At 41.3% G+C, this 27,835-nt stretch overlaps 1 protein-coding gene across 9 annotated transcripts in view; it reads left to right on the plus strand.

Annotated features, from left to right (window-relative positions):
- Positions 1 to 27,835, plus strand: part of DOCK9 (dedicator of cytokinesis 9) — a 175,062-nt gene that overhangs the window by 104,241 nt on the left and 42,986 nt on the right. For 3 of the 9 annotated variants that reach the window (XM_024739809.1, XM_024739792.1, XM_024739820.1), the window contains exons 31-39: positions 2,513 to 2,691; positions 2,933 to 3,046; positions 5,260 to 5,380; positions 9,837 to 9,970; positions 12,011 to 12,125; positions 15,494 to 15,560; positions 16,941 to 16,988; positions 19,594 to 19,730; positions 27,407 to 27,522. In XM_024739809.1, the coding sequence (XP_024595577.1) occupies positions 2,513 to 2,691; positions 2,933 to 3,046; positions 5,260 to 5,380; positions 9,837 to 9,970; positions 12,011 to 12,125; positions 15,494 to 15,560; positions 16,941 to 16,988; positions 19,594 to 19,730; positions 27,407 to 27,522 (1,031 nt within the window). Of the gene's footprint in view, positions 1 to 2,512; positions 2,692 to 2,932; positions 3,047 to 5,259; positions 5,381 to 9,836; positions 9,971 to 12,010; positions 12,126 to 15,493; positions 15,561 to 16,940; positions 16,989 to 19,593; positions 19,731 to 20,273; positions 20,318 to 27,406; positions 27,523 to 27,835 lie in introns of those variants that run through there. The other 6 variants (XM_024739802.1, XM_024739838.1, XM_024739829.1 and 3 more) reach the window with 4 other exon arrangements.

The following is a 27,835-nucleotide window of genomic DNA, read 5'->3' on the forward strand; positions in this document are numbered from 1 at the left end:
GTAAAGCAAATAAACAAAAAGCTCTGCTTCATTTCAAAAATGTATTATTCCACCATTTTCATAGTCCTTGTTTATAGCAGTAGCAGTAACCTATGTCACAAGCAACATGGCTTTTCACATGCTTTTTATGTTTGCATGCTGAGTCTTTATTAACTGTTCTGTATCCTTTCTGAGTTTGAAGAGAATTAAGGTCATAGAGATTTCTTTGTCTTCACTGAGTAAGTCAAATGAATCAAATTCGTCGCTTGGGTCTGTCAAATAATATCTAGCACCTTGTATGTGCTCAGGATTATTTATGCTAAAGGAGAGAAAAAGTGGAAGGATGCCACCAAGCTATTAATGACACTTAAATCAACTGACTCTGAAATTCAGAGAGAAACTCACAAAGGAATTCATTCAGAGACATAAATACCTTGCCTTTTAAAGAGCAAGAAGGGGGACTGCGGCCTGAAGTCGGCGGTCATGCATTCAGCAAATATTTGCTCAGCACCAACTCTACCTAGCCTTGGGATAGAGTTGTGGACAACAAGGATGAAATCCCCTGCTGTCTTACCTGTGTGAAATATGTAGAACATGAGAGAGTGATAAGTGCTAAGGAGAGAGAAATAAAGCAAGGGAAGGGGATAGGAAATGGGCTGGCATTGAGATCAGGTGGCCAGGCAAAGCCTGACTGAGAAGGCAACTTTGGGGTGATAATTGAAGAAGGTGAGGGATTGAGCTCCTGGGCTGTTCAGCATCCCCCATCCAACCCCAGCCCGCCCGCCTGTCCCACCCCGCACTATTCCCCATAGGCCAGGCGCACTTGCTGGTCCCAGCTCCTCACACATGGCAGGCCCTCCCTGCACTTCTCAGCCTCACACAGCAACTCCCTGGGCATCCTGTCTTCCTCCTGGCCAGTCACTCAGCACCTCCCCTGTGGGCCCAGCCAGGTCTCCCCCTCGCCTCTCCCAGCGCCCCACCTGGAGTGAACTGCTCCCTACCCTGCACCCCAGACCCTCCTTCACCCCACCTTCAGTTCCTAGCCCACCTGTCCTTGGAGACCGTGACCGTTTTCCTCTCACCTCTCAGGGTGCTGAGGATAGCTCTTGCTGCCCAGTGGTTGGGCAGTGAACATGTGCTAATGTCCGTCTTCCCCACTGGCCCAGTTGTCTATCCTGTAGAACCAAGTGAGGAGTGAGGAGGAGACCCTTCAGGTACCCCAGACTCGCACAAGCTCTTAGTAGACTGTCGGGGTATTTGGCGGCTAGAAGGGCTGCCCTAGGCAGGTGGTGGGTCAGCTACAGATAATTTCCATAACTGCACTGATAGGAATAAAGTTTTGTTTTTTTTTTCAGCATCCTCCTTCCTCTTACCCTTCTCACCTGCTCCTCTACTCTCCTCTCTGCACATGCACACGTACACACACACACACACACACACACACACACAGACACGTGTGCAATTAAACCCATAAATAGTTTTCCTTCTAAGGGGATCATGTGAATTCAAGCTGTGAACTGTCTTTTCAGTAAACTGGACTTAAAAATCGTAAACAGTGGACATGAGTATTCTGGAAAGATGAACGCTCTTTCCCTTCCTTCTGCTAAAGAGTTCATAGGACTTGGGTCAGACTTTGAATAGGTTTAGAAGCAACTAACGTGGCGTTAAAGTTAAAGGAGAGGCCTATAGACTTTCCTCTAACAATGGATTCAGTATGAGAATTTAAATCCGAGCCACAGCTTTCTGGATAGGTGTATTTCAGCTTTAGCGTGTGATGCTTAGCTGCTTTTATTTACCCTCCCTCAGTAGGTTTCACGTCTGCTTCTTATCTCTTTTCCAGAAGAGCTTTCAGTCTTGTCACTTCGCTTGCTGATGACTTACTAGTTTGATTTGGTGCTTTGTCCATTTTAGTTCTAATTTATATCAGTTTTCTATTGGCTTTTTGAGGTAAAGAAGTTTTAAGAGTATATTTTAGAAAATTCTAAGTCAAATAAGATCTTCAGTGATAGCAAAATAATAGGTAATATGGTAACTCGTTCATTTTAAACACGTTGGGTTTTAATGGGCATATATGGGCATTAACGACCAGGAAATCGATAAATGAACTCATGTAGTGAAGAACATTTTAATAGACCACCTATATTTATTCTTTAATTACGTGTCTCTTATGCACAAATTACTCCCCAGTAATGTTGTCAGTTACTACAATTTTATTTTTAAATTTCATATCAATAACAAAATTACATTTGTAATATAACATGCTGTCCTGTATTCTAAAAATTGGTACTAAAACTATTCACTAACTTAATAATTATGTAGGATGTAATACCTTTTAAAATCAAAATCCAGTGCATTTATTTGTATTTAAATTTTGTTTTCACTTTGGAGTGCAGAGCAGTATTTTAGGTTATCAGCCCTTTCCACCTGATGACACACACAGGGGAGGCTGAAAGCAAAGGATGGGCTTGGTTTTTATTTTATTCACAGAGTGTTACATCCTTTCTAACTAAAGCGGTTTCTATCCTCATTTCAGATCTCCAGCTTGACTATGCATTAACGGATGAGTTCTGCAGAAACCACTTCTTGGTGGGACTGTTACTGAGGGAGGTGGGGACCGCCCTCCAGGAGTTCAGGGAGGTCCGGCTGATTGCCATTGGTGTGCTTAAGAACCTGCTGATAAAGCATTCTTTTGATGACAGATATGCTTCCAGGGTGAGTGTTCTCTAATGGAAGGAAATATGATTGATAAGTGTCCTTCATTTTGAGTAATATAAAGAAATAAGCAATTAGAAAATTAGTGGTAACAGCACTAAGACTTTCTCTGTTTATGCAATAAAATCTAACAGCAATCTTTATAGGAAGGATCCAAATACAGGAGATGGCCAAGTGCTAGCTCAGTCCATCATTAAATTCTGAGTCCGGGATAAACTTACGCTTTGCGCCTTTGTTTCAGAGCCATCAGGCAAGGATAGCCACTCTCTACCTGCCTCTGTTCGGTCTGCTGATTGAGAATGTCCAGCGGATCAACGTGAGAGATGTGTCTCCCTTCCCCGTGAACCCTGGCAGTGTACGTAAGCACATTCACATAGACAAAGCCTGTATTTGCTTCCTGTGGCTGCCCTAACAAAATACCGCAAACTGGGTGGCCAAAAACAACAGAAATTTATTCTCTCACAGTCAGAAAGCCCAAAGTCCAAAATCAAGATGTCAGCTGGGTTGGTTCCTTCTTGAGGTTCTGGGTGAAGAGCTGGTTCTACACCTTTCTCCTAGCTTCTGGTGGTTGCCCGAAATCCTTGATTTTTTTAGCTTATAGCTGTATCACTCCAATCTCTGCCTCTGTCTTCACATGGTGTTCTCCCTGGTGTGTGTCTGTGTCTCTGGTATCCTGTCCTGTCCTTATAAGGACACCAGTGCTTGGATTTAGGGTCCACCCTAATCCAGGATGACATCATCCTATCTTACATCTTAATTACATCTGCAAAGACCCTCTTTCCAAATAAGGTCACATTCTGAGGTTCAGGGTGGATATGCAATTGGAGGGACACTATTCATTCAACTATACACGTCTCCTCTTTTTTTGCCCCTAAAACCATAAAAATCTACAGTAGTCTTGGTAAGTTGCATTTCTGGCTAAGACAGGGTCAATCAGTAAACCTTCAACTCTTGTTTAAAATCATTATATGGCTTCCCTGGTGGCACAGTGGTTGAGAGTCCGCCTGCCGATGCAGGGGACACGGGTTCGTGCCCCGGTCTGGGAAGATCCCACATGCCACGGAGCGGCTGGGCCCGTGAGCCATGGCCACTGAGCCTGCGCGTCCGGAGCCTGTGCTCCGCAGTGGGAGAGGCCACAACAATGAGAGGCCCGCGAACCGAAAAGAAAAAGAAAAAAAAAAATCATTATAAAAAGCCATGCTTTCCTGATGGCTTGTTTTCTTGTAAGATTTCAGGATCTTCTTTGTGTATCCAACAAAAAGTTATAGAGGAAGGAGTTTATTTTGTTTTTTAAAAAAAAGCATAGTTCTAACCTCCGTGCTATAAGAGCTCAGTGCTAGCCCCTGTTCTGATGTAACATACTACACAGTCTTGGAAAAGCCACCTCTTTGGGCTGAAGTTCCTCTGTGTCTGTAAAATTAGAAAGATAATCAGACTAGATGTCGGGGGGCCAGGGTGAATGACCCCACCTCCCCAAACTGACCACCTTAATTTACTTTAGCTTTATGTAGTCATTTAAAGATATACTGGAGATTAAGTTGACTGAAGGATGATGCCAGAAATGATCTCAAAGTGCTTTGGTTGGAGACAATCAGGCATTAATTTGGATAGGTGTTAGCAGTTCAGCAGTGCCCTTTTCCTGTTTATTCTGGCCCCGTGAACCGGCTCCATTGTTCATCTTGCCACTTTGTCATTACGGCATACACCGGGGGAGCTCCCTTGTGTGTATTTCTGTCCCTTTTCCCCCAACAGTGGTGCTTTGTCCTGTTTTCTATACATCTCCTACGTGATGGTGCATTGAGATGAACCGTGTTTATAGAATAGTTTTTGTAGTTCCAAAGAGCGTGTATGTTCACTGTCCGTACATGGAATGCACCACACTGATCTCACCCTCGACAACATTGTATTTCACATGTGTATTCTCTAAATTTGTCTGCTTTTCTAATCGGAATAAGTAATTCAGGGAGTAATGCTACCTATCTGTACTGCTTCAGTCCTGAGAAAAATGAACACCAGCTTTTGCTTTGGCTTTCATGAAAGTAAAATCCCTTTTATGACATAAGTTCATAATGAACATAATTTCTCCACTGATTGAGAATTCACACGAAGCACCCACCTTGCAGAGGTTTTCACTGCTGCTACTGTGAGGTCACTGTTGCTCATTTGGGAAGATTTCTGATGTGAGAGAAAAAAAGCAACGTTCCAGTTAGAAAGAGCACATGGGGCTTCTTCTGAAGGAAGAAACATACTGAAATAATCTACAGAAATGTTGGGCATCAGAGCTCTGGAAAGAGAAGGGTGCTAGACCTCCTGGGGAAATACAGGACTTCATGGGCCAAGGTTTCTCCGCCCGCCCCAGACCTGACGTGCCCCGTGCTCCCTCCTCCTGCCGCTTCTGTGACCCACACACCCCACCTCCACCACGCGCTGTGCTCCTCCCACTCAGGCACGTTTAACATGCCAGGCTGTTCTGTCCTGTTCTTATGCTCGCCCTCACACTTGCAAGAACTGTTGGTGAATCCTTTAAAGTCATCTTCAATTGTTTCTTGTCTCTCTCCTCCTCGACAGACCGTGAAGGAGGAATCCCTTACTTTGCCAGCCGTGAACCCGATAGTGACACCGCAGAAGTCTGGGAGCACGCTGGATGCCAGTCTGCACAAGGACCTCTTTGGTGCCATCTCTGGCATTGGTAATGCTCGGGCTCTGACCTGCTTCTCTGCAGTCTAATTCGGAAAGCGTCTTTAATCCAATCATTTGTTAGCTTTCAAATCAGAACTTTGAAGTCTTGAGTTTCTACTGCAAATATTCTTTTCCTGATTTTGCTCCTCAGCTATGAAACCCCTTAACTCTACACTGAAATAAAGATCTCAGATTTCAGGAATAACACATGTAGTACACTTAACCACATATTTGTCCTGTTTGCTTTTTGTTTAATGCGTGTTAATTTTTCATTTTAAATCTTCAAACTAGATTGTTTATACTTTTAGGAAAAGAATATCTTTGCAAGTGTGTGTGTAGTGGGTAGGATTTATTTGTAGTGTTAACGATTTAGATGAGATGTGACAGACTAATTGCTGATGGAGATACTGGTTTATGGCTAGAATGCAGTCCTGAAATCAGTTTTCTAAAATCTTCTTTCCTACAATATTTTTTCTATCTGAAATAATGTTAGAGCAGCCCCCATGGGGAGGAAAACAGATGGCATAAATCAAGATTCAAACTGAGTAGTTTTTCCATAAGAAAATGCCTGAGAAATGTATTTATTAATACTCTGATTGAGTACATGTGCCAGCTCCTTCCTAAAGATAATGGTACAAAAAAAATATATATATATCTTCACAGACACTCACAGGCTTATGCTGTCTTCATTTCTTCCTCTCTTTTACACCACAGTTTGAATAAATGAAGCGTCCTGCTGTGGCTACTGCTTAGACCACCCAATAAAGGAACTAACTCAGAGGGCAGAATAAAGGGCAGTCCTTTTACCTAATTAATCTGCAGGACTGTGGTTCATTCTGAGTTTATGTCCTCAGCTTTTGTGTTGTTCTAGTTGCTAACGTGGTATTTCATGTAGGTGATGAAACTGGCCAGACTGTAAAATTGGAAACCTCATACCAGTGCTCAGATTTATCCCATAATGCCCATACCAGTCTTTAATCTTAATTCTGTTTCTGTGTATTTTTCATAGTCATACTTACCCCATTTGGCGTTGTAAAGATGAAATGAGTTAATTCATACGAAACGCAGAGCCTGGCACGTGGTATTTCCATTGCCTTTCTCATGGGGCCCTCGCTCTGTCTCCTTTGCCCCACTTTGTCCACAAGCCCAGCCGCTCTCCGGGAGTGGGGAAGGGGTCCTTTCAGGGGCTTTGTCTGCAGCGGTTCCCAGCACTGTTTTTAAAGTCAGACAGATGTGGCTTTGGATCCAGACTCCACCATTTACAATTGCCATGGGCAGGGTGTCTCTCCTCTTTACCCTGTGTCCACATCTCAAAAATAGAGTCGTGGTGAGGGATGAAGAGCTAGTTGAATGTGTGCAGTGCTTGGCAAGGTAAACAGTGTTATTATTTGACTGTCATTATAACAAGCACAGTTCTTCAGTGTTATTCATGCTTTGTGATAGACTCTTAGTAGCCTAAATCTTAACTCTCTGTCCTCTCTGACCAGTATTCTGTAGGATTCAAGACTTTGTGGAAATGATGAAACTAGAATGAGGTGATGTTTTGACTCTGACTTGATTCTCCAATTCCACATTCACCTTTTCAGGGTTTGGGGTGCCTTGAGAACATAGAGATGAGCCGAGGGGGGTCTTTAGCACAACTTCAATGACATAAATGGCCTTCGATTGCTCTGTGTTCATGGCGAAGTTACAAAAAGTTCTCAAGGTTAATTTTGTCCCATTTCATTCTTTCTTGAATTTCAAGATCTGGATCCACTTTTCATGGGAATTCACCACAATAGACTTAATTTATACTCAGGCTTTTATCTATGTTGCCCCCATCTTTAAACACTTTAATCCTTGTTTCCTTTTAGAAATGCCTTCCAGGAAAGCAGCCCCCACCTTTGAACTGGGTTTACTAGTTGTTTTCTGGTAGCTTTAGCAATTCTTCTTTTATTCATCAAGGAATTTCCAGTTAGTTTTAGTCCCAGTGCTTATCAAGAGCTGACTTTCTCCTTACATCTCTTAAGGAAATTCTGTTTCCACACTTACTGAGAATGTACCCTCAGCGGGTTTTTTAATGCCTTTGGAACATGGTGCATGAAAATTTCTGAAACCGATTCATTGCCTGGATAAAAACTACTCAAAGATTACGTTCATTTTAGGGGCTTCCCTGGTGGCACAGTGGTTGGGAGTCCGCCTGCCAATGCAGGGGACATGGGTTTGAGCCCTGGTCCAGGAAGATCCCACATGCCGTGGAACAACTAAGCTCGTGCACCACAACTAGTGAGCCTGCACTCTAGAGCCCGTGAGCCACAACTGCTGAGCCCGTGTGCTGCAGCTACTAAGGCCCGCGCACCTGGAGCCCATGCTCTGCAGCAGGAGAGGCCACTGCAGTGAGAGGCCTGTGCACCACGGCAAGGAGCAGCCCCCACTCGCCTCAGCTGGAGGGGGCCCACGCACAGCAGCGAAGACCCAACACAGCCAAAAATAAATAAATTAATTTAAAAAAAAATTACATTCTCAAGGCATGCATTCTTAGGCTCAGGATTCCTTTACCTACCTACTCAGTGTATTGCATTTTGCTGTCTGTACAAAGGGGAGAGAGTTGAACTAAATTTCTTTTAAAAGTTATGCACTGGGAAAGGATAACCTGGACCGGGGCACGAACCCGTGTCCCCTGCATCGGCAGGTGGACTCTCAACCACTGCGCCACCAGGGAAGCCCCAGCATGTTGATTTTGATTTATTGCATTTACATCTGTTTGCCTTAGATTAGAACTCTTGTTCTGGAACTGAGCCTAAAACTTTGAGAATTTAATGTCTAATTTTACTTTACTGAGAGCCTTTTTCTCCTGAGTTCTGTGTTCTACACTAAGTATGAAGTCTGGTTATATTAGGAAGACGATAGTTATAATTTGGTCACAGTGCATGTTTCTTTTCTCTCTGAGTATAGAAAAAGGCCCCTGGCTTTTTCATAGGGTTTTTACCTGTACCCTGTGGCAGTCAATCACACAGTTGCTATTCTGGGTAGGCGCAGCCCCTGGCCAGTGGTTTACATGTTCCCGTCTGCACTTACATTTTCAGATTCCCTTGCCCTTCTTTGCTTGATATACTTAATACACTGAACTGGTTTCAGAGATGGTGGTGGATAAACCTGAGTGTTAGGGGTGGGGAGAGGATTAACTTCGAGGTGTATCAGCCCATGGCAGCTAATTTGCAGGCTGAAACCCAAAAAGGGCCTGCCTGTTCTGAGGTGCCAAGGAAAGGCATCTCAGGTGAAGGCAGCTTGGGGGTGGGAGGCTGTGCTTATAGCTTGCCGAAAGTCTTCCGCAGTGTGCACTGCCAGCCCAGCCTTGCAGCCGGAGGCATGCCTTTTGGTTCAAGCCAGAATGTGCAAGTCTAAGAGTTAAGAGTCATTTTTACTTATGTGATTTATTTAAATCTTATCTAAGCAGGAAGTCGATCTATTACTTTTAAAAATTCCACAGTATTGAGGTAGGGGTTGACTTCTCCCTTAAAATGCTATTTTTTCAACAGATGTCACAAATTTTATTTCCAAGTTAGATTTCCTTTCTGCTTGTAACTGTTTATTGCAGAGATTCCCAAACATTCTGAATTCACAGCACCCTTATTAATCAAAGTAATTTTTCATGGAGTCCCCAAGGCCAAAAGAAACACCTAATAGTTCTGTTTATTAGGTACTTAGGGCCAAATAATAAGTACTTATAACCTAACAACTTAGTAGGCGTTTGAAAACTATATACATACATAAAGAAAAAATTTTTATTTTTACTAACCACGATTCTTACTATTGGGTTGTGTGTGCCTGTTGGGCGCTACACGGCTTCTCAAATTTGGAATCAGATCGCTCACCAACATTCTCATTTCCTGTTGCACACTGATTTTCACCCAGTACTTGCTTTTTATCATCGCGACCACCAAATACCCCGCTTCACAGAGATATGACATCACGGAAAGGAATGTAGCACAGTCGGATGTTGAAACTACAGTTTCTGGCAGATGTCAAGTATCACTGTGTTTTCCTAGAAACTTTAAGATGTCCCATGACACCCCTCAGAGTTTTCTGGGGTATCTCAGCCCGCCGTTTGAGTACTGCACGTTTATTGCATGGTTTAGGTTTTTTTTATTTGATAGTTGTAGGTGGATTTATCTTTTTAATTTTTTGAAGTCTTTATTCTACCCCAGTCTGAACCAGCATGTTCTCCTTTAGTCTGAGCAATCCAAGGTGGTTTCTCATAAGTGAATTGATAGTTATGTCTGAACGTTTCAGATTAATGGTTATTTGTATCTCAATCTAAATGGCCTGGTTCTTTAAAGGAGAGTTAATTGAATGAAACTCTTGAGCCAGCTTTCTCACAGGAAAAATAAGTGCCATAAAAGCAGTTTCCCTTATTAAAGTTCAGTACTTATTTTTATTTTGTTCTGTCTCACCAAATCTTTGGTCTTGGCTTGATTTCTGTTTAGCTTCTCCGTATACAAACTCAACTCCAAACATCAGTAGTGTGAGAAATGCTGATTCAAGAGGATCCCTCATAAGCACAGATTCCGGGAACAGCCTTCCAGAAAGGAATAGTGAGAAGAGCAATTCCCTGGATAAGGTAATTTCTTTTAATGTAACTTAAGTGTTTCTTATAACTAATGGATTTAGCCCAAAGTAAACATGCTTCATGTTCTAGTGTTCAGTAAGTATGACCTTTTTTTTTTTTTTTTTCCTTAAACAACTCAGTTAACCTGGGGTAGATGATCTCAGAGTATGGTCTAGGGATGGAGCCCATTCCCTGAAACCCCTGGTTCCTGTTGTAGGATTTCATCAGGGCAGTGTTTACAGTGGAGCACTTTGAGCCAGTGGTTCTGGCAGTTTGAACAGGTAGGGAAATCAAAATGCCACTTGCTTAGAATCCCCACGGTCTGTGTGCCAGGGAACACCAATTATAACACAGTTCTCCATGCGAATGGGCGTTGGATCCGAAGCTGGCTCCAGAAAAGATTAATCAGTCGTACAGATGATGCAGGAACAAGGCTTTATTTGGAATCACTCTATTCATACTGTGCCCCCAACACAACACATCCTCCTCATATTTAACTATTTTTTTCTTGAAATACCTAAGTTTGGAATTTTGTGCAAATGGATAAAGCTTGGATTTAAACCTGGAACCATGATAGATTAGTCTCACCTCGGCCACTGTTTTCCTAAGTTATTTCAAGTTATAGACAAGTTATGTATAGGTTAAGTTATAGGTTTATGTACCAATAAACAAGTGATTCTCTTAGGGATGTATTCCTAGTTCTCAGAAACGTGGAAGCCGCCCTTCCTCGGGGTCAGGTTCGTAACTTTACCGCGGTTGTGTGGCCGACCTCGCCGTATGACCCTCAGCTGCGGTCCTGTAGCCGTCCGAGCGTCTCCGCGCAGGTGTCATGACCTGTCGAACTTTTCCCTTGACCCTGACATGCCTTCGTGCGTAGAGGGAGAAGCTGCTCAGAAGGCACTCGGCTTGCGTCATACGCGGAGCTGGAGAGGAGGAGAGCGGCCAGTCAGCCAGGAGACACCGGGTCACCATGGACTTCTCGCTGCTAACGCTGCTGCCTCTGCCGGAAGAGGCCCCACAGGCGGCGCCCCTGCTCCCGCTGCAGGGAGGCCTGGGCTCTCCCAGCGGCGCTGATGAAGTGGGTGGGCGGGAGGTACGCCGGCACCACGGCTTTGCCCCTAATTGCAGTGTGTCTCTTCCTATAATAAAAATACTCGTGTTATGTTATTAGTTAAACCTGATTAGTATATATCTTTTCCATTGCCCACCAGTACCTTGAATGAAAGATATTTTTTCACTGATCTTTCTGCTTTGGTATTTGGCAAAAAATTTTTCCAGATTTCAATTGGAAATATAACTTTCAAGATTTTTAAATTTCTTGTGTTTTTTAAATGAGATGAGATTCTTGTTCTTTTTTCTTTAAGTGAATGCTTTGAACATGGTGTGAACCTGCTGTCTAGTGGCAAAGCTGCCCTCACCCTGCGCCCTGAGCTTTCTGAAGTTTGCAGTGTTGAGCTAAGCTGATGATGGCGTGATCTCATCAGTTTAGGGGCTTTGGTCCTGCTGCACTGAGGTGTCCCTGTTTGTCCCTATCGGGCACCTGCCTGTGGTTTTCCCCCAGGGCTGCCCTAGGATGTAACGGAATGACGGTGACTCAGCTCCAGGCTTTAGTGGCTGGTCCACAGCAGCCCCTTGGACTTAATTTGCTGTTTTCAGCCACTGACGTTTTCCTGAGGATATGTTTGGTTTGGTACTGTCTTCTGAATCATCATTTCTCTTTGATCTTAGCACGCACAGTTTTTTGCATGAAGTTTTGCTTGGCATTTCGGCACTAAGCCGACAACTACGACTGGTTTTTCAGTTTGAAAGGCCCGTGCCTTCTGGCTTGTCCCGGGAGAGTGTGCCAAGGAGACAAGACAGAGCCTCCATGGATTAACACCTGTGTGTATTTGGTGACAGTGTACTTGTAGTTCGTTGATAAATCATTTATACCTTCCAATTTGTATGATTTGACTCAATTCTAAGACTCTTTCTCTTCCAAGGGAGAAAAGTGAACCTAATTTTGTTTTACCTGTAACGAAGGAGAAAAATCACCTCTGTTTCCTTCTTTAGCACCAGCAAAGTGGCACTTTGGGAAATTCTGTCGTTCGCTGTGACAAACTTGACCAGTCTGAGATTAAGAGCCTGCTGATGTGTTTCCTCTACATCTTAAAAAGCATGTCTGATGGTAGGTAAAAAAATGAAGATACCTGTTTTACTTTCCTTGTTTCAGTATTTGGTTTATTTTTTAAAAATTGCAGTTGGTTCAAAGTGTTTAAGGATTTAAAGGGATTTTCTCTCTTGTTTGAAATACATATTAATTTACTGAATGTACTAGAAATAAAAGTCTTAATTTGGAAATTTATTTTCATTAATTATTGTATTTCAGAAAGAGTGCTAAAATGTGAATGGCGTATTTTAAAAATTTATATTAAGCTCAGACATACATCTTCACTAAGGGAGACAGAAGCAGATAAATGAAGTAGCTTTTGATTTTTTTCTTTTGAATTTCATGTGTCCAAGCAAACTTACTGGCAACTTGTATAATTTTATTAGTCAGTCTCTTGAATTAGAGAATGTAGTGTTGGTGACCTAAGCATCTCTTCCATTTACAGTGTGTGTGACATTCCTGGCTTTAACTAGAGGTGGGGTGTGTTTAGTTTTCTAATGGAAATAGTGGTATTCTGGTAGATTAAGCTTCTCATTAAGGGTTTGACAACGACATTTTTAAATAGAAATGACCACAACCATTAATGCTTTATCAGTACCATTTAAAGCTTGTAAACATCCATGGCAGGACAGTTCCAACTCTGATTGTGTGATATAAGCAATCACATGAAACTGTGCCATAGTATAATGTCACAGTTCTTACCTTGGTCAAAAATCTTCTTAATTGTCCTGTAACAAATTAGGAAGGGTTCTGTGAACTTCATTAAGGTCATTGAGAGAAGACAAACTCTTTTGAAAGTAAAATGCCATTTTTGGAGACCTGAGGCCCACTTGTCTGGTGGCAGGGGGTGTGGGCATTGAGCATCCAGGGGAAGGTACTTCTGCTGCAAATAGTGTTTCTTTTGTATCGAGCTTCCATTTCAGCAACACTAAGAGCCTGACCTGTAGCTCAGAAGTTAGGAGCAGCATATGATCCTTAAAATGCTTCGGAACTGGAAGATTTTACTCTTCTGTCAACTTGTTACTTTAAAATAGCTATTTTGAAAAACACAAACAGACAAGATTTTTTTTTGTGAATGATGACCAAATACAAAAGCCCCAGGCTCTTACTCTGATTTTTCAGTTAGAAAGTTGAAATTCTTCCCATTAAGTCAAACGTTCTCAATTTTCATCATGGTAGTGAGTTTCAGCCAGCATTATAGTCCTGTTTTTCCTTTATTGAAAGTTTTCTTTAAAATATTTTACATTTCAAATATTAAATGTGATGTGTAACTAGAAAATAACTTTTTAAAAAACAAATATACAAGAAATTTTGCATCCAAATGAAAGTTACCCTTTAAAGTCAGCCTTTTGGAAGGCCAGGCACATATTTAAAAAATGCAACAACTTCTTCAAAACAGTTTTAGAATATCCTTTTTTTTAACAACTACTGTTGTTACACTTTTTTTCCCCTTTATAATTAGAATTTTTTGTGTGTCTCATTTAAGAAATCTTTACCTACCCCCCAGGCTCTGAAGATATTCTCCTGTATTTTCTTTAAAAGCTGTATTATTTAAATTTTCACATTTAAATCTTAGTATCTACCAAGCATTGGTTTTTGTGTATAGTATGGGGTGGGGGAGAAATTGCCTTTAGAATAGTTTACCAGACAGATAACCAAAATCAGTTGTGTAACTAGCTCTGTCGCTACTCTTTCCTTTATCCCACATTTAACGCACACCTTCTACACACAGGGCCCCTCGCCCTCTGTGCCTTCTTGTGCCTCCTTTCTCCGTAATAGAGCTTAGCTCTGTCTTCCCCCCTCCTCAGCCAATAGCCAGAGCACAGAGCAAGGACAGGCCACGATGGTACCACCCGGCTGGCCAGCTGGTTCTGTCTGCTGGCCTCAGGTGTCTGCAAGTTGACCCCGAGGGGCCCAGCATCCAGGGAACTCCCTGGGTTCCCAACACACCAGCCTCAAGTAACCAGAGTCCGTCCCTCTAGATTCTAAACTTGAAACCCCCAAGAGATGGAAGCTCCCCGACCCACCCTCTGGTCTAAGAGGCCAGGCATGGCTTTCAAAATCGGGTGCACTTGATTTAAATCGCCATTCCACCGGCCTTCTGTCAGCTGGTAGTTGGGAGAGTTACTTGGCTTCTCTGAGCCTTCATTAGTTCATTTGTAAATGGAAACTCTGCCCCAGATCATGATGAGGATTCGATGACAGGATATATGTGAAATCATGAGACCTAACACAGTGCCTGGTGCGTAGCAGGTACTTGCTATGTATCCCACGGCTTCTCCCGCCTGTCACTGTTCTTGACAAGTGTAAGATAAAAGTCCGTTGCCATGCATCTTCATGAGCCTCCAGCTTCTCTGCAGCCAGCCTCTTGCTCATCTCAGGCCCCAAAGACTCAGTGGCTTTTTCCCTGAGAGAAATCTTTTAACGCATTTCTCAACTTCAATGTAAAATGTGAGAAGGCAAAAATGTTTAGCTAACACTCTTTGTGCAATGTCGAATGGTTAAGAGTCATACACGGAGAATGCTTCCTGTAAGTGAATTTGTAGGATTTGCCTTAACTAAAGATGTGCCCAGTTGCTCTTGATAAAGAGCAGGTGTGGTTCTTAACCACTGGTACATTGTACCATCGTGCTAGGAAATAGGAACTCTCATACACTGTTATTTGGAAGGCTATTTGACAATATGTGTCAAATTTTAAATGTACACACTATTAACATGGCTAGTTCACTTCTAAGAATTTCTCCTTTAGATGTAGTTGGACGAGTGTGCAAGGACGCATGTAAAAAGGATTTTTACCGAAGCATGATTTATAATAGCAAAGAATTGGGGGGAAGAACAAGTAAATGTCTGTCAGTAGGGGAACTGGTTAACTCAGTTGTAGTACATCCATGGAGAGGACTGTTATGCAGCTTGGAAAAGACTGAGATAGATCCAGGCTTAATTGCTGAATTAAAACTCAAAGGGCAAAACAGTGCCTGTAGGATACATGCTTCCACTGCAGTGTGTGTGTGTGTGTGTGTGTGTGTGTTGGGAAGGGGTTACTTACGTACATGTAAGAATTTTCAACAGATTCTCTACTGGGGAGGGATTCTGTAGTGGGTAATTTTCTAGTCCATTTAAGAGCACATTATGTATAAGTTAAATGGGTACCATGCAGGGCTAGATGATGCATGCCGAAATTAAAGTTCAAATGTAGCTTCTGCATACTGACTAAGCCTGTTGTGCATGTTACCCATTATAATAGATTAGTCACTGTGGTTTATCCTTTGATCAACTATAAAAGGGGCCGAGGAAAGTTTGGAGGCCTACACTCTGAGGTCTCTTCCCATCTTATAATGTATGAAATAGGCATTATAATTCTAATCAAATAAATGTTTACTTTCCAGATGCTTTGTTTACATATTGGAACAAGGCCTCAGCATCTGAACTTATGGACTTTTTTACAATATTGGAGTGAGTAGCTTCGTCTTTGCTCATTGACTCTTGATTTTTCCTGGCTGGTTAAGCGGTGTGAAGAATACACCGCACCCGCAGTTGAACCAGGAGTGCAGTATATATTCACATCCACACTTACCCTTAAGCTCTTTCTCCCGGACCTAACCCCAACCCCCACTCTCAGGGGCTCATGACCCAGTGGACAGCGACAGCCTTAAATGATTAGATATGTGATTATTGAAGATGAGAGGTTACTACTTGTGCGTACAAGCCATTTGAATAAAATAACACAACATCTGTTGGCTGAATTTGGTGGGTGATACTCAGAAACTGAGACGTAAAAACTGCTACAATTAAAAAATATGTAAAAGTGAAATTTTAAATACAGTCTATATTGTTTTATTACTTTAGTTTAAGTTTCTGTTTTCCTTTAAGCTTTTTACTTCCAGAAACACGAATCTACAATCCCTTATCCAAAACTAGTGGGGCCAGATGGGTTTTCAAATCCAGAATTTTTTGGATTTTTGAAAAATTTACATACAGAGTATATTCCGCAGCACCCCACAGTCAAGCATGTGATTGTTTCTGCAGTAAGAAGTTATTTCTGTATACTATGATTGTCCACAGTAGTAGGTTAAATCATGACCAGGTAGCTTTACCTCTGTTAGTTGGGGTCATGAATTTGCTGCCAAATGTGTTTGCACGAATTCGGGGCAAACCCATGGTGTTCAGAGCTTTGTGCATTTTGGAATTATGGTCTTGGTCCCCAAATTCATGGTCACTTCCTCTGCTGAGTTAAAGGTGGGAGTTGTCACATGTGAGACAAGATTCTAGTAAGTTCAGAAGAACTTACTAGACGTTGTTTTAACTGACTCTTATTAAATATATGATTTTTTAAAAAAACAATCAATGTTGTAAATAAAATACAGTAAAATAAAACAAAAAAATACATAACTTGATGTCTGTAAGGAACCAGTCCATTTACTTGAATCAGAAAAGAAAGCTTCTTACATAGGCTGAATGAGAACGGTATAAGCAACTTGGAACAGTGCATATGGTTTCCACCATGCCTTCTAAGGCAGACGTGGAGTAAATATCCACACCCAAAGTCAACAGTCAGTCCTGTCGGTCCTGGGCCTTTCTTCTGCGTTGCTCAAACCAGCCACCATGGCACTGATAGCAGCGCAATATGCGGCCTCCCTTACGTTGGACCATTTTCTCTGGGTTTAGAGGGACCTTCCAGAGAATTTCTGAAAACCAGAAGTAAGGGGCTAGTGGTAGATGTAAGAGCTTATTGAACATGTTACTGTAAATGGGTTTAAACAAAGCCATGTGTCAAAAATAACTTTATCTCCAATGACTTTATCGCTCCCTAATAATCTTTCACTCTCTCTGCAGAGTCTGCTTGCACCAGTTCCAGTACATGGGGAAGCGATATATCGCCAGGTACTGTGGGAGTTTTAGTTTGAAGTGTTTTGTCATTCTCTGTGTTGCTTGGATCCAGAAGTGTGGGAACTGTCGTCTGTGGGGATTGGCGGTTGTAATTCTCATAAACCGCCATGAAGACAGTGGCAGGTCTTTGGATTGCTGCCATGAAATCTGGGGGCATCTTTCGCCTATGTTCCTACGTTCCTTCTGTCTTGTTCTGTCTTAGGCATACCTCCTGGAAAGATTTTCCTCCGTGGCCTGTTGCTGCACTTCTCCACTTCCTTCCAAATCCTCCCTCGTGCTCTGTTCCTTCTGTTTCCTCTTTCTCTTCTCCCAGTTCCTCTGGCTGTGTCTTCCCTCTCTTTCTTTTTTTCCTTCCTCAATGATCTCTCTTTCCCTTTTTCGCTTTCAAAGGTCCTTTTTTTTACCATTCCACCTCCCAACTTACAAAGAGAGTAATTTCTCATCTAACCACTTTCCTCCTTAATGAAAGAATGTTTTCAGTCCATCTCAAATTTGTTTGGACTGCCACAAAAACCATCTCTAAAAGTGAGCCTTTTTTCCTCTTTTTCTGAATAAGCTGTCTGTGCCCTCTGTTGCTATCTGACCAGAACTCTCTGTTGAGTATCATAGACCCTCACTGCCCTGTCCCAGCCATCCTCTCGCTTCCGCGCTGAGTTTGAGGAGAGCTGGACACTCACTGCTGATGGGCAGCCACGCAGCTCCTTCTCTGGAGGCTTTCCTTGGACTGCCTCTTGTCATTAGCGAGTTCTTACTCCTTCCCTGTTGCCATTCAGTGTGTCTGTATTTGTTTTCTTCCGTTGCTGTGTATCCTGTGATAATGTATTCATGGGGTCTTGGTCTAAGCATCCTATTTTTCTATTGTTATTGTTGCTAAAATTTAATTATAAGTAAATATATTTATGTTTTAAGAAAAACTTTAAAATTTAGTTGTCATTGAGGTTTTTCTCTTATCTATAATTCTGCTTTACAACAGTGAAATAGGAAATAGATTTTTAATAGACTTTCTATTTAAGTGTCAAGATTTCGCTCTTTATGGTAACATTGTTTTTTTCTTGAGATATTTGAGAAAGTTTCAGAATTCTGTTTATGTCAAATAAAAGTATGTTTTATTTTAAAAAGCAAATTTAGAGAGACTATATTATGCCTTCTTCCTATTAATACTTTCTATTTTTAATTGAAATGTGGTGGCACTTAACGTTCTCTAATCTTAACTCTTATTTTTTATCGTAACAGTAATTTTTGCATTTGAGTTTTTTGGGTACTAAATGCAAATATATACAATGTGTCCTTATACAATAACTTCATTCTTTTTGACTTTGTCCCATGAAGATGGGCAAACAGTATATTTGGAACAGAGAGACACTGTGCTGGGGGAGCTTCACACCCTCTCGTGGTGTCACCCACCTCACAAGATGGCATTTGGAAAATGTTGTGCAAATAGAATAAAAAGCCTCAGAGCTGAACACAGTGAATGTGAAAAGTTGAAGATTTCTGCCCCAACAGACTATTTTGGAATTGGATTTTGTGAAGCAGTTAACTTATTTTTTCTATGTCTCTAAATTTAATTTTTTTAAAGAAAAATCTTCTGACTTCTTAAGCACCCTGTATATATTTGCATGTAAAAGTATGCTTCCTTGGACTGTCTTAAAAATAAATGGGCATAGATAGGAGGGGTGGAGGATGGTGTTACTTCATCATGCACACAGTGGAAAGACGTGCCCTGTTTTATAGAAAATTGCCATGGTCTCTGCTGCACATGGAAGAGATCCTGAGTGATGATTTAAACGTTGTCAGTGTTTGCCCTCCGTGGTGGTCCGGTTCTGTGAACACTGCGCCTTCTCATTGTGTCACTTTGAAATCACCCAGCAGCATGTTGCCCGATGATATTCCATGCATGTCCTGTTCTATTCCACACAATAACACAGTGAGGGAGACGGTTGGCTACGGGACGGGGGACAGGTGTCATTCCAGCGCTGGTCTCATTTTTCATCTGCTCTGGTGATGGTACACAGTAGGAAGTTAGCTGTTTGATTGCTAATCCAGATCACTTTTCTATTTTCTTCACTTGACTGCTGACAAGTCTAACAAAGGTTGTGGCTCTTCTCCTCCTTTCCTGGGTAAGAATAAAGGTGTTAAACCGCCTCATATAATCCTTCCCATTGCATGTTTGTTCTCTGTTTCTTCCAATGTATTATTTTAACTAAAAAAAATTTTTTTTGCTGTTTAATAACATAGATAATCCAGAAAGATTCGTGGTGTTTTGGCTGTTGTCCAAATGCTGGTCATTAGTACCACGTTGGACTGATGCTCACCTTTTTAAAGAGTAGCGTCTCTAAATGACTTTCCAAACTGAAAAGGTCTCTGCTTTGGCCTGGTTCTTGCTCCTTCGTCTTCAGACGCTTTGCTGTGAACTCTGCCAAGTGCTGCTGCCTGCGTGTGTCTTTGGCTCACGTGGCCCCAAACAGGCTCCTCTGTGCTTAGTCCGTGCGTGGCCAGTCTCCGCCGTGCTGTGTCCTGGCCTCACTAACTACTGCTCCCCATCTCGCTGCAGTGTAACAAATCTAACTTTGGCTTCTGTCCCATTTCACTCATGTTGCAGGAACCAGGAGGGGTTGGGACCCATAGTTCATGATCGAAAATCTCAGACATTGCCTGTTTCCCGTAACAGAACAGGAATGATGCATGCCAGATTGCAGCAGCTGGGCAGCCTGGATAACTCTCTCACTTTTAACCACAGTAAGTCCCATGACACACCATCGTAACAGCCAGCCATCCCATGTGACAGTTCAGAGGGGAGAGCCCCTGGCCACACCACACCACATCACCAAATCGACTTTTCTTCCAGCTCAGAGCAGTAGGATGAAGAGCTCGTGGCGCAGTTCCCTTCCTCGGAGGAGAATGACATAATGTGGGACGTGGTCAACTACAGCACCAGACCTGAAAGCCTAGACCCTTTGCCCCACGCCATCTGCTTGGTGTTTTTAAAACAAAATCTGGCCTGATAGCCAGACATTCTCTGATAATTTAATTTAGTATTTTGATTCGTTGCCAGTGGCCAACTTATCATCAGTTTTCCCCGTGTGACTCCCAAGAACATCTGGGGCAAGTGCCTTTCACCCTCCTGACCCCATGCGTGTAATTGATCAAGCGTCCACATTCTGACATTCTAGCCCTGAATGTATGTTAATCGTTAAACTGCTGTGAAACCGTAAAGCCCGTGAATCAATGTGTGAGGGTGTGGAAAAGCCAATAACAAAGTGACTTTTTCTGTGTTTTCAGTGTGAGAAAGATATCAAGTGTGCTTGGAATTTCTGTAGACAATGGTAAGATTTAATCAGGTTGAAGTCTGCTTATGAGGCCGCTTCACTTGCAAACCGAGACTTCTTGTTCATCTCGCCTTCCTAACTTTGGGGCTTCCTAACTTCACAGTAGAGACTTTGCCAAAACATGGGAGCATATCTTTAATTTAATTTTATCAATTGACAGAGGGGACGTAGCATCATGTGCTGTTTCTAGAAATCTAAGTGTTTAGTCTTCTTAAGGGTTTCTTGAAGCAGAAAACCTAAAAGATATCAACCATGTAGCACTTTATAAACTAATGTCATCATTTCTGTCAGTGGTGTGTTCTCTAAATTGTCCCATCTTTGCTCCAAGCATGACATAGCTAGTTATTGTTCTATCTAGACAATTATTTGTACTCATTGCAAGCAATGTCTTTAATTCATGGTTAGTAATATCTTCTCATCATTTCTAATCATAAGAATTCATTCCATTCACTGTGATTTCCATACCTCTTTCTTAGTACAGGCTAAGAGTATAGACAATATATTCCTGACACCTTAAATTGAGAATAGTTCAAAGTAAAAATGCTGAGGAATCAAAATATGGCACCTTCCCACTCTTCCACCCCCAAGAAAGTTAAATGTAGTGGGTACAGTCTCTCTTTATAAAATTCAAGGCTTAATTTAAATCAATATTATGTCAGTCTGCCACACACTGAATTGGTAGGCTTCAAATGCTAGTTCTGGGTTCTATACTTAGCTGTGGAATGTGCGTTAGTGACACGTCTAAGGCTACAGAACTTGATTTTTCAACATCTTGTCTGTTTGGGCTATTTTAGCTCTGCAGACAAAGGGTTTAAACAGACAAAACAAGGAGTTTCATTATTTTTAGTTTTCATTTCCTATTTAGCAAAGAGAAATCAAATTCCCACTTTTTGCAAGACTTGCTACATTGCCTTTGCCCAGATAAGGTATAATACAGGGACTGTCAGTACCTCACTATCAGTTGAAATAAATGCTGAAACTTTAAAGCACTGTAAAAAAAAAATCATAAGCAGACCAAGGCCCCGCCTCCAAAGATAATCATGTAGGAAACATAGAAAACAAACAAAAATAAACTGAATGAATAACACACGAATAAATAACCTTAATCCACCAAGATATGCAGCAACCCCTCCCTCTGCAAATGGATTTCACGGTGGTGGTTTGAATTGGAGGAGAGAGACAGCTGGCTGTGTTCTACTGCCAAAAACCCTATTGTTAACATGGTTGATTTCCATTCTCTCTTCCTGCTACCCACAGAGAACCTTGTCCTTCCTGCCCCTCTCCTCTTTCAACCCGAAGTTTTTCTTTAGTCAGTTTTCAGTGACACCATTCTCGATCAAAGTTTCTCCTTTTGCCTTCCCAGTCAAGACTGTGTAGCTGATTATTTTAGCCTTTTAATGTGTGCCCACAATTCCTGCTCTCCCCGAATAGCTTCTGATGTCCCATAGTCCTTGCCTCTCCACCCTGAACTCAGTCTTCACTTACATCTCTAATTGTGATTCTGTATTTGGGAGGCTTCAGCCTCTACCACCATTAGCTTTTTGAGTTCCAAATCATCAACTCGGCCAAAAGCCATAGAGAAGAGAGTGTATACTGTATGTATACATGTGTATGTGTGTGAACTCATACATACATGAGTTTTTACATCTTCACCTAGATACTGTATGGGAAATTTGTAGCCACGTATGTCTCTTTAAGAAAATTCCTATTTAACGAATACAGTACCTTCTATTGGGCCAACCAGTATGACAGAGATCCAATATGTGAGAGACTTGCTGGGATGCCAGAGTCTAAAATGAATTTATTTTGGAAAAGAATGAAAATAGGAAGAGTCCCCTATACACCTGCATTTTTCATTTCCTTTCTCTGAGTAGGAAAGGCTTTGTCAGACCTTAGCGTGACCAGCAGGGGGCAGCAGAGGACTGCGAGGAACTTGAGCCGATGCAGGCCAAGCCGCGCTGTCTCCATCGCCTATTAACAGTAGGACACGGGAAAAGACACCACACGCAGCACACGTGTAACGCTAGCGGGCACTTACCCTTACTCTTGGATTTTTATAGGAAATAATGAAAATTTCACTGTGGCCAGTGGTCTTACCTATTTTAAAAACACTCAAAGGGTAGGAGTTTGTTGTTTGGGTCATTGACCAGGCTTATAAAAAGTAAATGTTTACAACAATAAGGCATTGACCTGTTTAAGGCAACATGTACTCATTGTGTATCAGTAGAAAAGACTTGTGCCAAAGGACAAATTGAGAGTGATAGGTGCTCGGAGTATACTTTGTATATTTTATATAAACTGAGTGATGAGGGGAAAACTAAGTGAAACATGTTTGCAAATAAGTGATTCATTTGCAAAAATATATCAAATAACAGTTTGTATTTACTTTAATGTTATGTATTGTTCTAGGAATATGTTAAATTCACTTGCATGATAATTCATATTTCCCATTGGTGTGATGGGAGAGAAGCCAGCCGAGAGGTAGAGAAACCCTTGAAGAAAACCTGTATTTCATATAATTCAGTATAGGAGACAATTTAAGATCACTGGATTAAGTTGCAGAGAATTAGATCTCAGGTGAATATGGGGAAGCATTTTCTAACTGGACTACCTATTAGCTAGTATAGGTACTGGCAGCTGGAGATGTGAAAACAGAGACTTGATGAGGACCCATTGGGGATACTGTCCAGGTCATTTAAGCCTCATATGAGGAGTTAGACGAGATGGCTTGTTCAGACCCCATCTAATTCTGATAGTCTTTGATATCTATGAATCTCAAGTAAGAAACTGAATATAGATGATAATTAAATTCCTTTATTTTAGACAATACTGAATCAATATAAAAAATGCAGGGGAGACATATAGTCTCTGAAGTAAGATCAGTATTTCTCAAAAGTTCTTAAGCATGGGTGATATATCTTTTAAAATAGGTGAAATGGGCTTGGATGCTTTAAATGTCTGTACTCAAGATAGTAAATAAAATGTCTATAAAGCCACATTTCCTTGATCTGGAGATAGATTTTTGCCCCTTTGCCAGCATTTCTGAAATCAGGATATATTTTACAGATTTAGCAGGTCTTATCTTACAGATACATCCTGAATATTACCTCTGACATGGTAGCCTGTCATTGATTGGTGCTTCTTGCAATTGATAGGGTTTCAGAGTTGAGAAAACCTGACACAATGCCCATTTAAAGTCGGTCATTTTTTATATTTTTAGTATCCTTAAAGAGGACTTTAAATTAAAAGTTATGATATGCTTAAACCAAGTGTTGTCACAGTTTGGGGTCTGTATCCCATACCATTTTCAGATACAGCTAAGTATCTGATTGTCTAAGTGACAATCACTTATGCAAGGTAATCTGAGACTAGAAAGCAGGTAGTATAACCGTTTCCTCGAGTATAAACTCTGAGATTATAGACTAGTTTCGCAAATCATTTTGAACCTATTTGTTTCTTTGGTGGTTAATCAGAGGGCAGACAGCAAATCACATGATGTTTTGCCTTGGAGTGTCATTCCTTATTCTGTTCTCCACTTCTTGCCCATCTGTGGGGAAAAACTTTTTAGCAATAAAAATGAGATGGAGATCAATAATAGATTGTGTAGTGGTGGATCCATCTGATACTTTGCATAAATATGTGCAGTTAGTAAAAGCTGTAGACCGTGAGTTAATATATCTAGGAGGCTAGATCTTCTACATTTGGGGATTTCTTTTAGCAAGAAGATTCCTAGCTGTTCAATATTTATATTTTTTTCATAAAATGTATTATTTTTCTGGATTCATATTATGGGCCAGAGAAAAAAATTAAAAATAAAAACAAGAATTCTGGTTTCATAAAGAGTGAAGGCAGCTTTCAAGAAGGAAGTGCCTCCTGTGAGAACATGTATCTGACTTATTCTTCTAGCCCAAATGTCCTCTGACTTTCGGAAAAGGCAGGTGGCAGTGGATCAGGCTTCTGCCTTTCTGACCACATCACCTCTGATGTGGCACTGGGGAGGGAGGGGTAGTTTACAGATGTCCTCAGCATTACTAAACCGAGCTTTTCAGGAAACAGGACTTCATAAAACGGAGTAAAGTTAGGTAAGTCTAACCATAGCAGATGACATTAGAGGGAAAAAATTCTCATCCTCATCCTTCGAGTATTTGAAAGATTTGGGGATTTGAGAATAAATCACTTATCTGAGTAACAGCAGAATGAAAATTGTGTACATGTGAGCAGTGGATCCTAAGGTCTCTAAAGCACCCCCTGAGGTGCCTGCTGGAGATGGCACATCAGGGAAGTCCTTCCCTCCCTGACCTGCCTCAGTGACCACGTCAGTGCCTGTGCCCCAAGGCACTACTACCCCCTAGTGGAAGTCAGTAGGGTTAACAGTACTTCTTACTGGCCCTGGTCAGAATCTGCTTAGTCAGCTTTAAAAAGTTGCTGACCGATGCTCTGAGAAATTACTGTGTCTCTTAAGACCCCTTCTTGGGTTTGCCAGCTCAGTTTCATTTTCCTGTGTTAGCCAGTAACAAGGTGACCATTGATTAGAGTCTTCCCTCATGCACAGCTTTGTTCCAGGTCTTGAGACAGACTGTCCCCACAGGGGTATCTTTTGTCAGATTGTCCAGTCAGTCCCTGTCACTCACACAACATCCCATGCTGCCACTTATTTTTAGGGATGTTTAAGTAACACTGGTTCAGGAACCTGCTGATTTTTGAGACAAAACGGTTTAAGGAAAAGCAAATTATAACCAATTGTGGCTAAAAGGACTGTTTCTTTTATTCTTATATGATTCGGACACAGGCAGACAGATTTCCGTATGAATTGACTCTTATTCTAAAGGAGATTAGATAGTGTAATGTAGCTTAGAGAAATTTTGTCATTAATTAGCATGGCCCATTGATTATATATGTTTAAAAAATAGCACATTGACAAATTGCAATTCTTGAATTGTTCTAGACATTCAGCCAGGTATAAGTAAACTCTGTTGGAGTTCTTCAGTGTGTAGACCATCTCATCTATAATAATCACACTTGGATACACTTATCCAATAGGTTATCTAGAAAGAGAAAAGGATAGTTCTGTGCAGACAATACAGTTAATCACCAAAGCAGGTGCCTTGTTACAGTTTAACCCAGATTATAAAACTTCATTTGGGATAAATGGCAGCCCTCAGTATAGGGTCCTTTTGACCTGTGTGATAATTTTGGTTGGTCTGATAAAAGGTGGTGGTTTTTTTGTTTGTTTTGTTTTGTTTTGTTTTTTTTTTTTTTGGTCCTCTCTTGCCCTGGTTTGTGATCATTGTAACAATCATCATTAGTTTGTTTTCCTCTTTTGTTGGCTATCTCACCAAACAAACCTTACCAAATGAGGAAATACCTTGGCTTACCAAGGCAGTTCAGTGACTATTAGTACCAAAAAATGTCTGTCTTCCTTTCTGCTAGATTTCTTACCAAAAAAAACCTAAGAGCAAACCAGGAATATAAAGAAACAGAACTAGCACGGTGCCAAATGTGTTCCATAGCCTTACTAGGGACACGATGACTCTGTCACACTGTGAAAATAATGCAGGCCACTCAAAACCACCATTATAAGAGCAAAGCAAAGTTGGATGAAAGCACATAATAGTTTTGGTTTTCTTTAATCATACTTTAAAAAGCAACTCGGTAGCTTTAGAAAAGCTTTTTGTAGTCTTTCAAAAATCATTCTCTATCTCTGACATTTATTAAAGTCAGAATAACATCATGCTAGTTACTTCATCTTAATAATAGAGATTATGGAACAGTGACCTGAATAAGGAATTGGGAGTGTAGTTTCTGGTTTTATCCCATTACTGGCCTCAAGAAAATTCTCTAGGCTTTCTGTACTTCATTTTCCTGATCTATGTACAAAATGTCCTCCTCTGTGGAGTATTAAGAAAATTACCTACATAGTAAGCGTTGATTTGTTTTGCTCCTTGGAGAAAGACATTACCTGACGTTTTATTATATTGCCATCTTTCTTTGTAATCTAGATCAATACTGAAACACCTTTGCATCCCTTATATATATTTCTGCTAATGCATACCATTTCATAATTTAATCTCAAATTGTATGTCAAACTACATTTATATCAATACTAAATTGATTTTACAGCCACATACAGAAGATATCAGTTTGTATTTAAATTATGATTCTCAAGTTCTCTCCCTTTCTTAAACATTTCTTTCAGTCATAGTGGCTTTTGTGCTTTTTTATTAAAGCAAGTAGAATACTGTTAGCAGTGCAGTCAACTCTTGGTTATCATTCATGATTCCAACTGATAAAACAGATCCTTACTTTATTGACTTGAGACTTACATAGCATTCACTGTGTGCCAGGCACTATTCCAAGAGCTTCACAGCAATTAATGAATTTAATGCTCACCACAACCCTTTGAGGTAGATACTGTTATTATCCCCATTCTACAGATGAGGAAACTGAGGTATAAAGAGGTCAAGTAACTTGCCCAGGGTCACACAGCTAGTAAGGGGACGAGCTTGATTCACTGACCAGCAGTCTGCCCCTCAGCTCATTTTCTTTCCCTGTGCTGTGCTGCAGCCTCTGTCTGTGTGGGGAGCTTCAGAGATCTCAGCCTCCTTCACTACCACACCATCTTAACAGCTCAGTCAAGTGGCGCAATTGAGTGACTCTGGTCCATGTACCAGTCCTAGCTCCCCTGTTTACCAACTGTGTGACTTAAGACAAGTTGTTTAGCCTTTCTGGGCCTCCATTTCCTTATCTGCAAAAAGGGTTTAATAATGTACATACTTCATAGGGCTACTGAGGGATTAAATAAGGTGATACATGTAAAGTTCATAGAATTATGGCTGGCACATAGCAAGTGCACAATAAATGTTTGCTGCTATTACTTCCCTCCCAGAGCTGAAAAAGTCATAATTGAATGGAAACATTTTTAATACCTCCTTTTACCCACCCCGCCACCAAAAACAAAAGGCAAACAGGGAGATATGGCCCTGAAGGAAGCCTTCTGGAAATAATCAAAAGTTGACTGTGACTATACCATTCCCTAGCCTTTCTTCTTCAGCCACCGGCAGTAACCTTGTATTATGATTCATGCAGGCTATGGCCACTCGGACGCAGATGTTCTCCACCAGTCGTTACTTGAAGCCAATATTGCTACTGAGGTGTGCCTGACAGCTCTGGACACCCTCTCTCTATTTACACTGGCATTTAAGGTTTGTATTGAACAGCTGTTCATGGTCAGAGCCTCACCTTTTAAATTCATTCTGTTTATTTAACTGAATCAGCAAGAACTTCTTATGTTGTATTTTTACTGCAGCAACTGTTTTTGCCCCTGTAAGGAAACCATTAATCCTTAAATTCCCTTAATGAAACCGTTCCACTGTTAATGACTTGAATTCCCTGAAATATAATACAGCTTAACTGGTCAGGGTTTGCCACCTGCTTGCAAAAGGTGGACACAGTCCCAGGAGGCGGTTAACGCTTGGCCAGATGAAAGCGTTTACCGGGGAAGGTGGCTTTGCTGAG

This window comes from Neophocaena asiaeorientalis, unplaced genomic scaffold (genome assembly GCF_003031525.2).
Source record: "Neophocaena asiaeorientalis asiaeorientalis breed wild unplaced genomic scaffold, Neophocaena_asiaeorientalis_V1.1 scaffold9, whole genome shotgun sequence".
Taxonomy (NCBI): domain Eukaryota; kingdom Metazoa; phylum Chordata; class Mammalia; order Artiodactyla; family Phocoenidae; genus Neophocaena; species Neophocaena asiaeorientalis.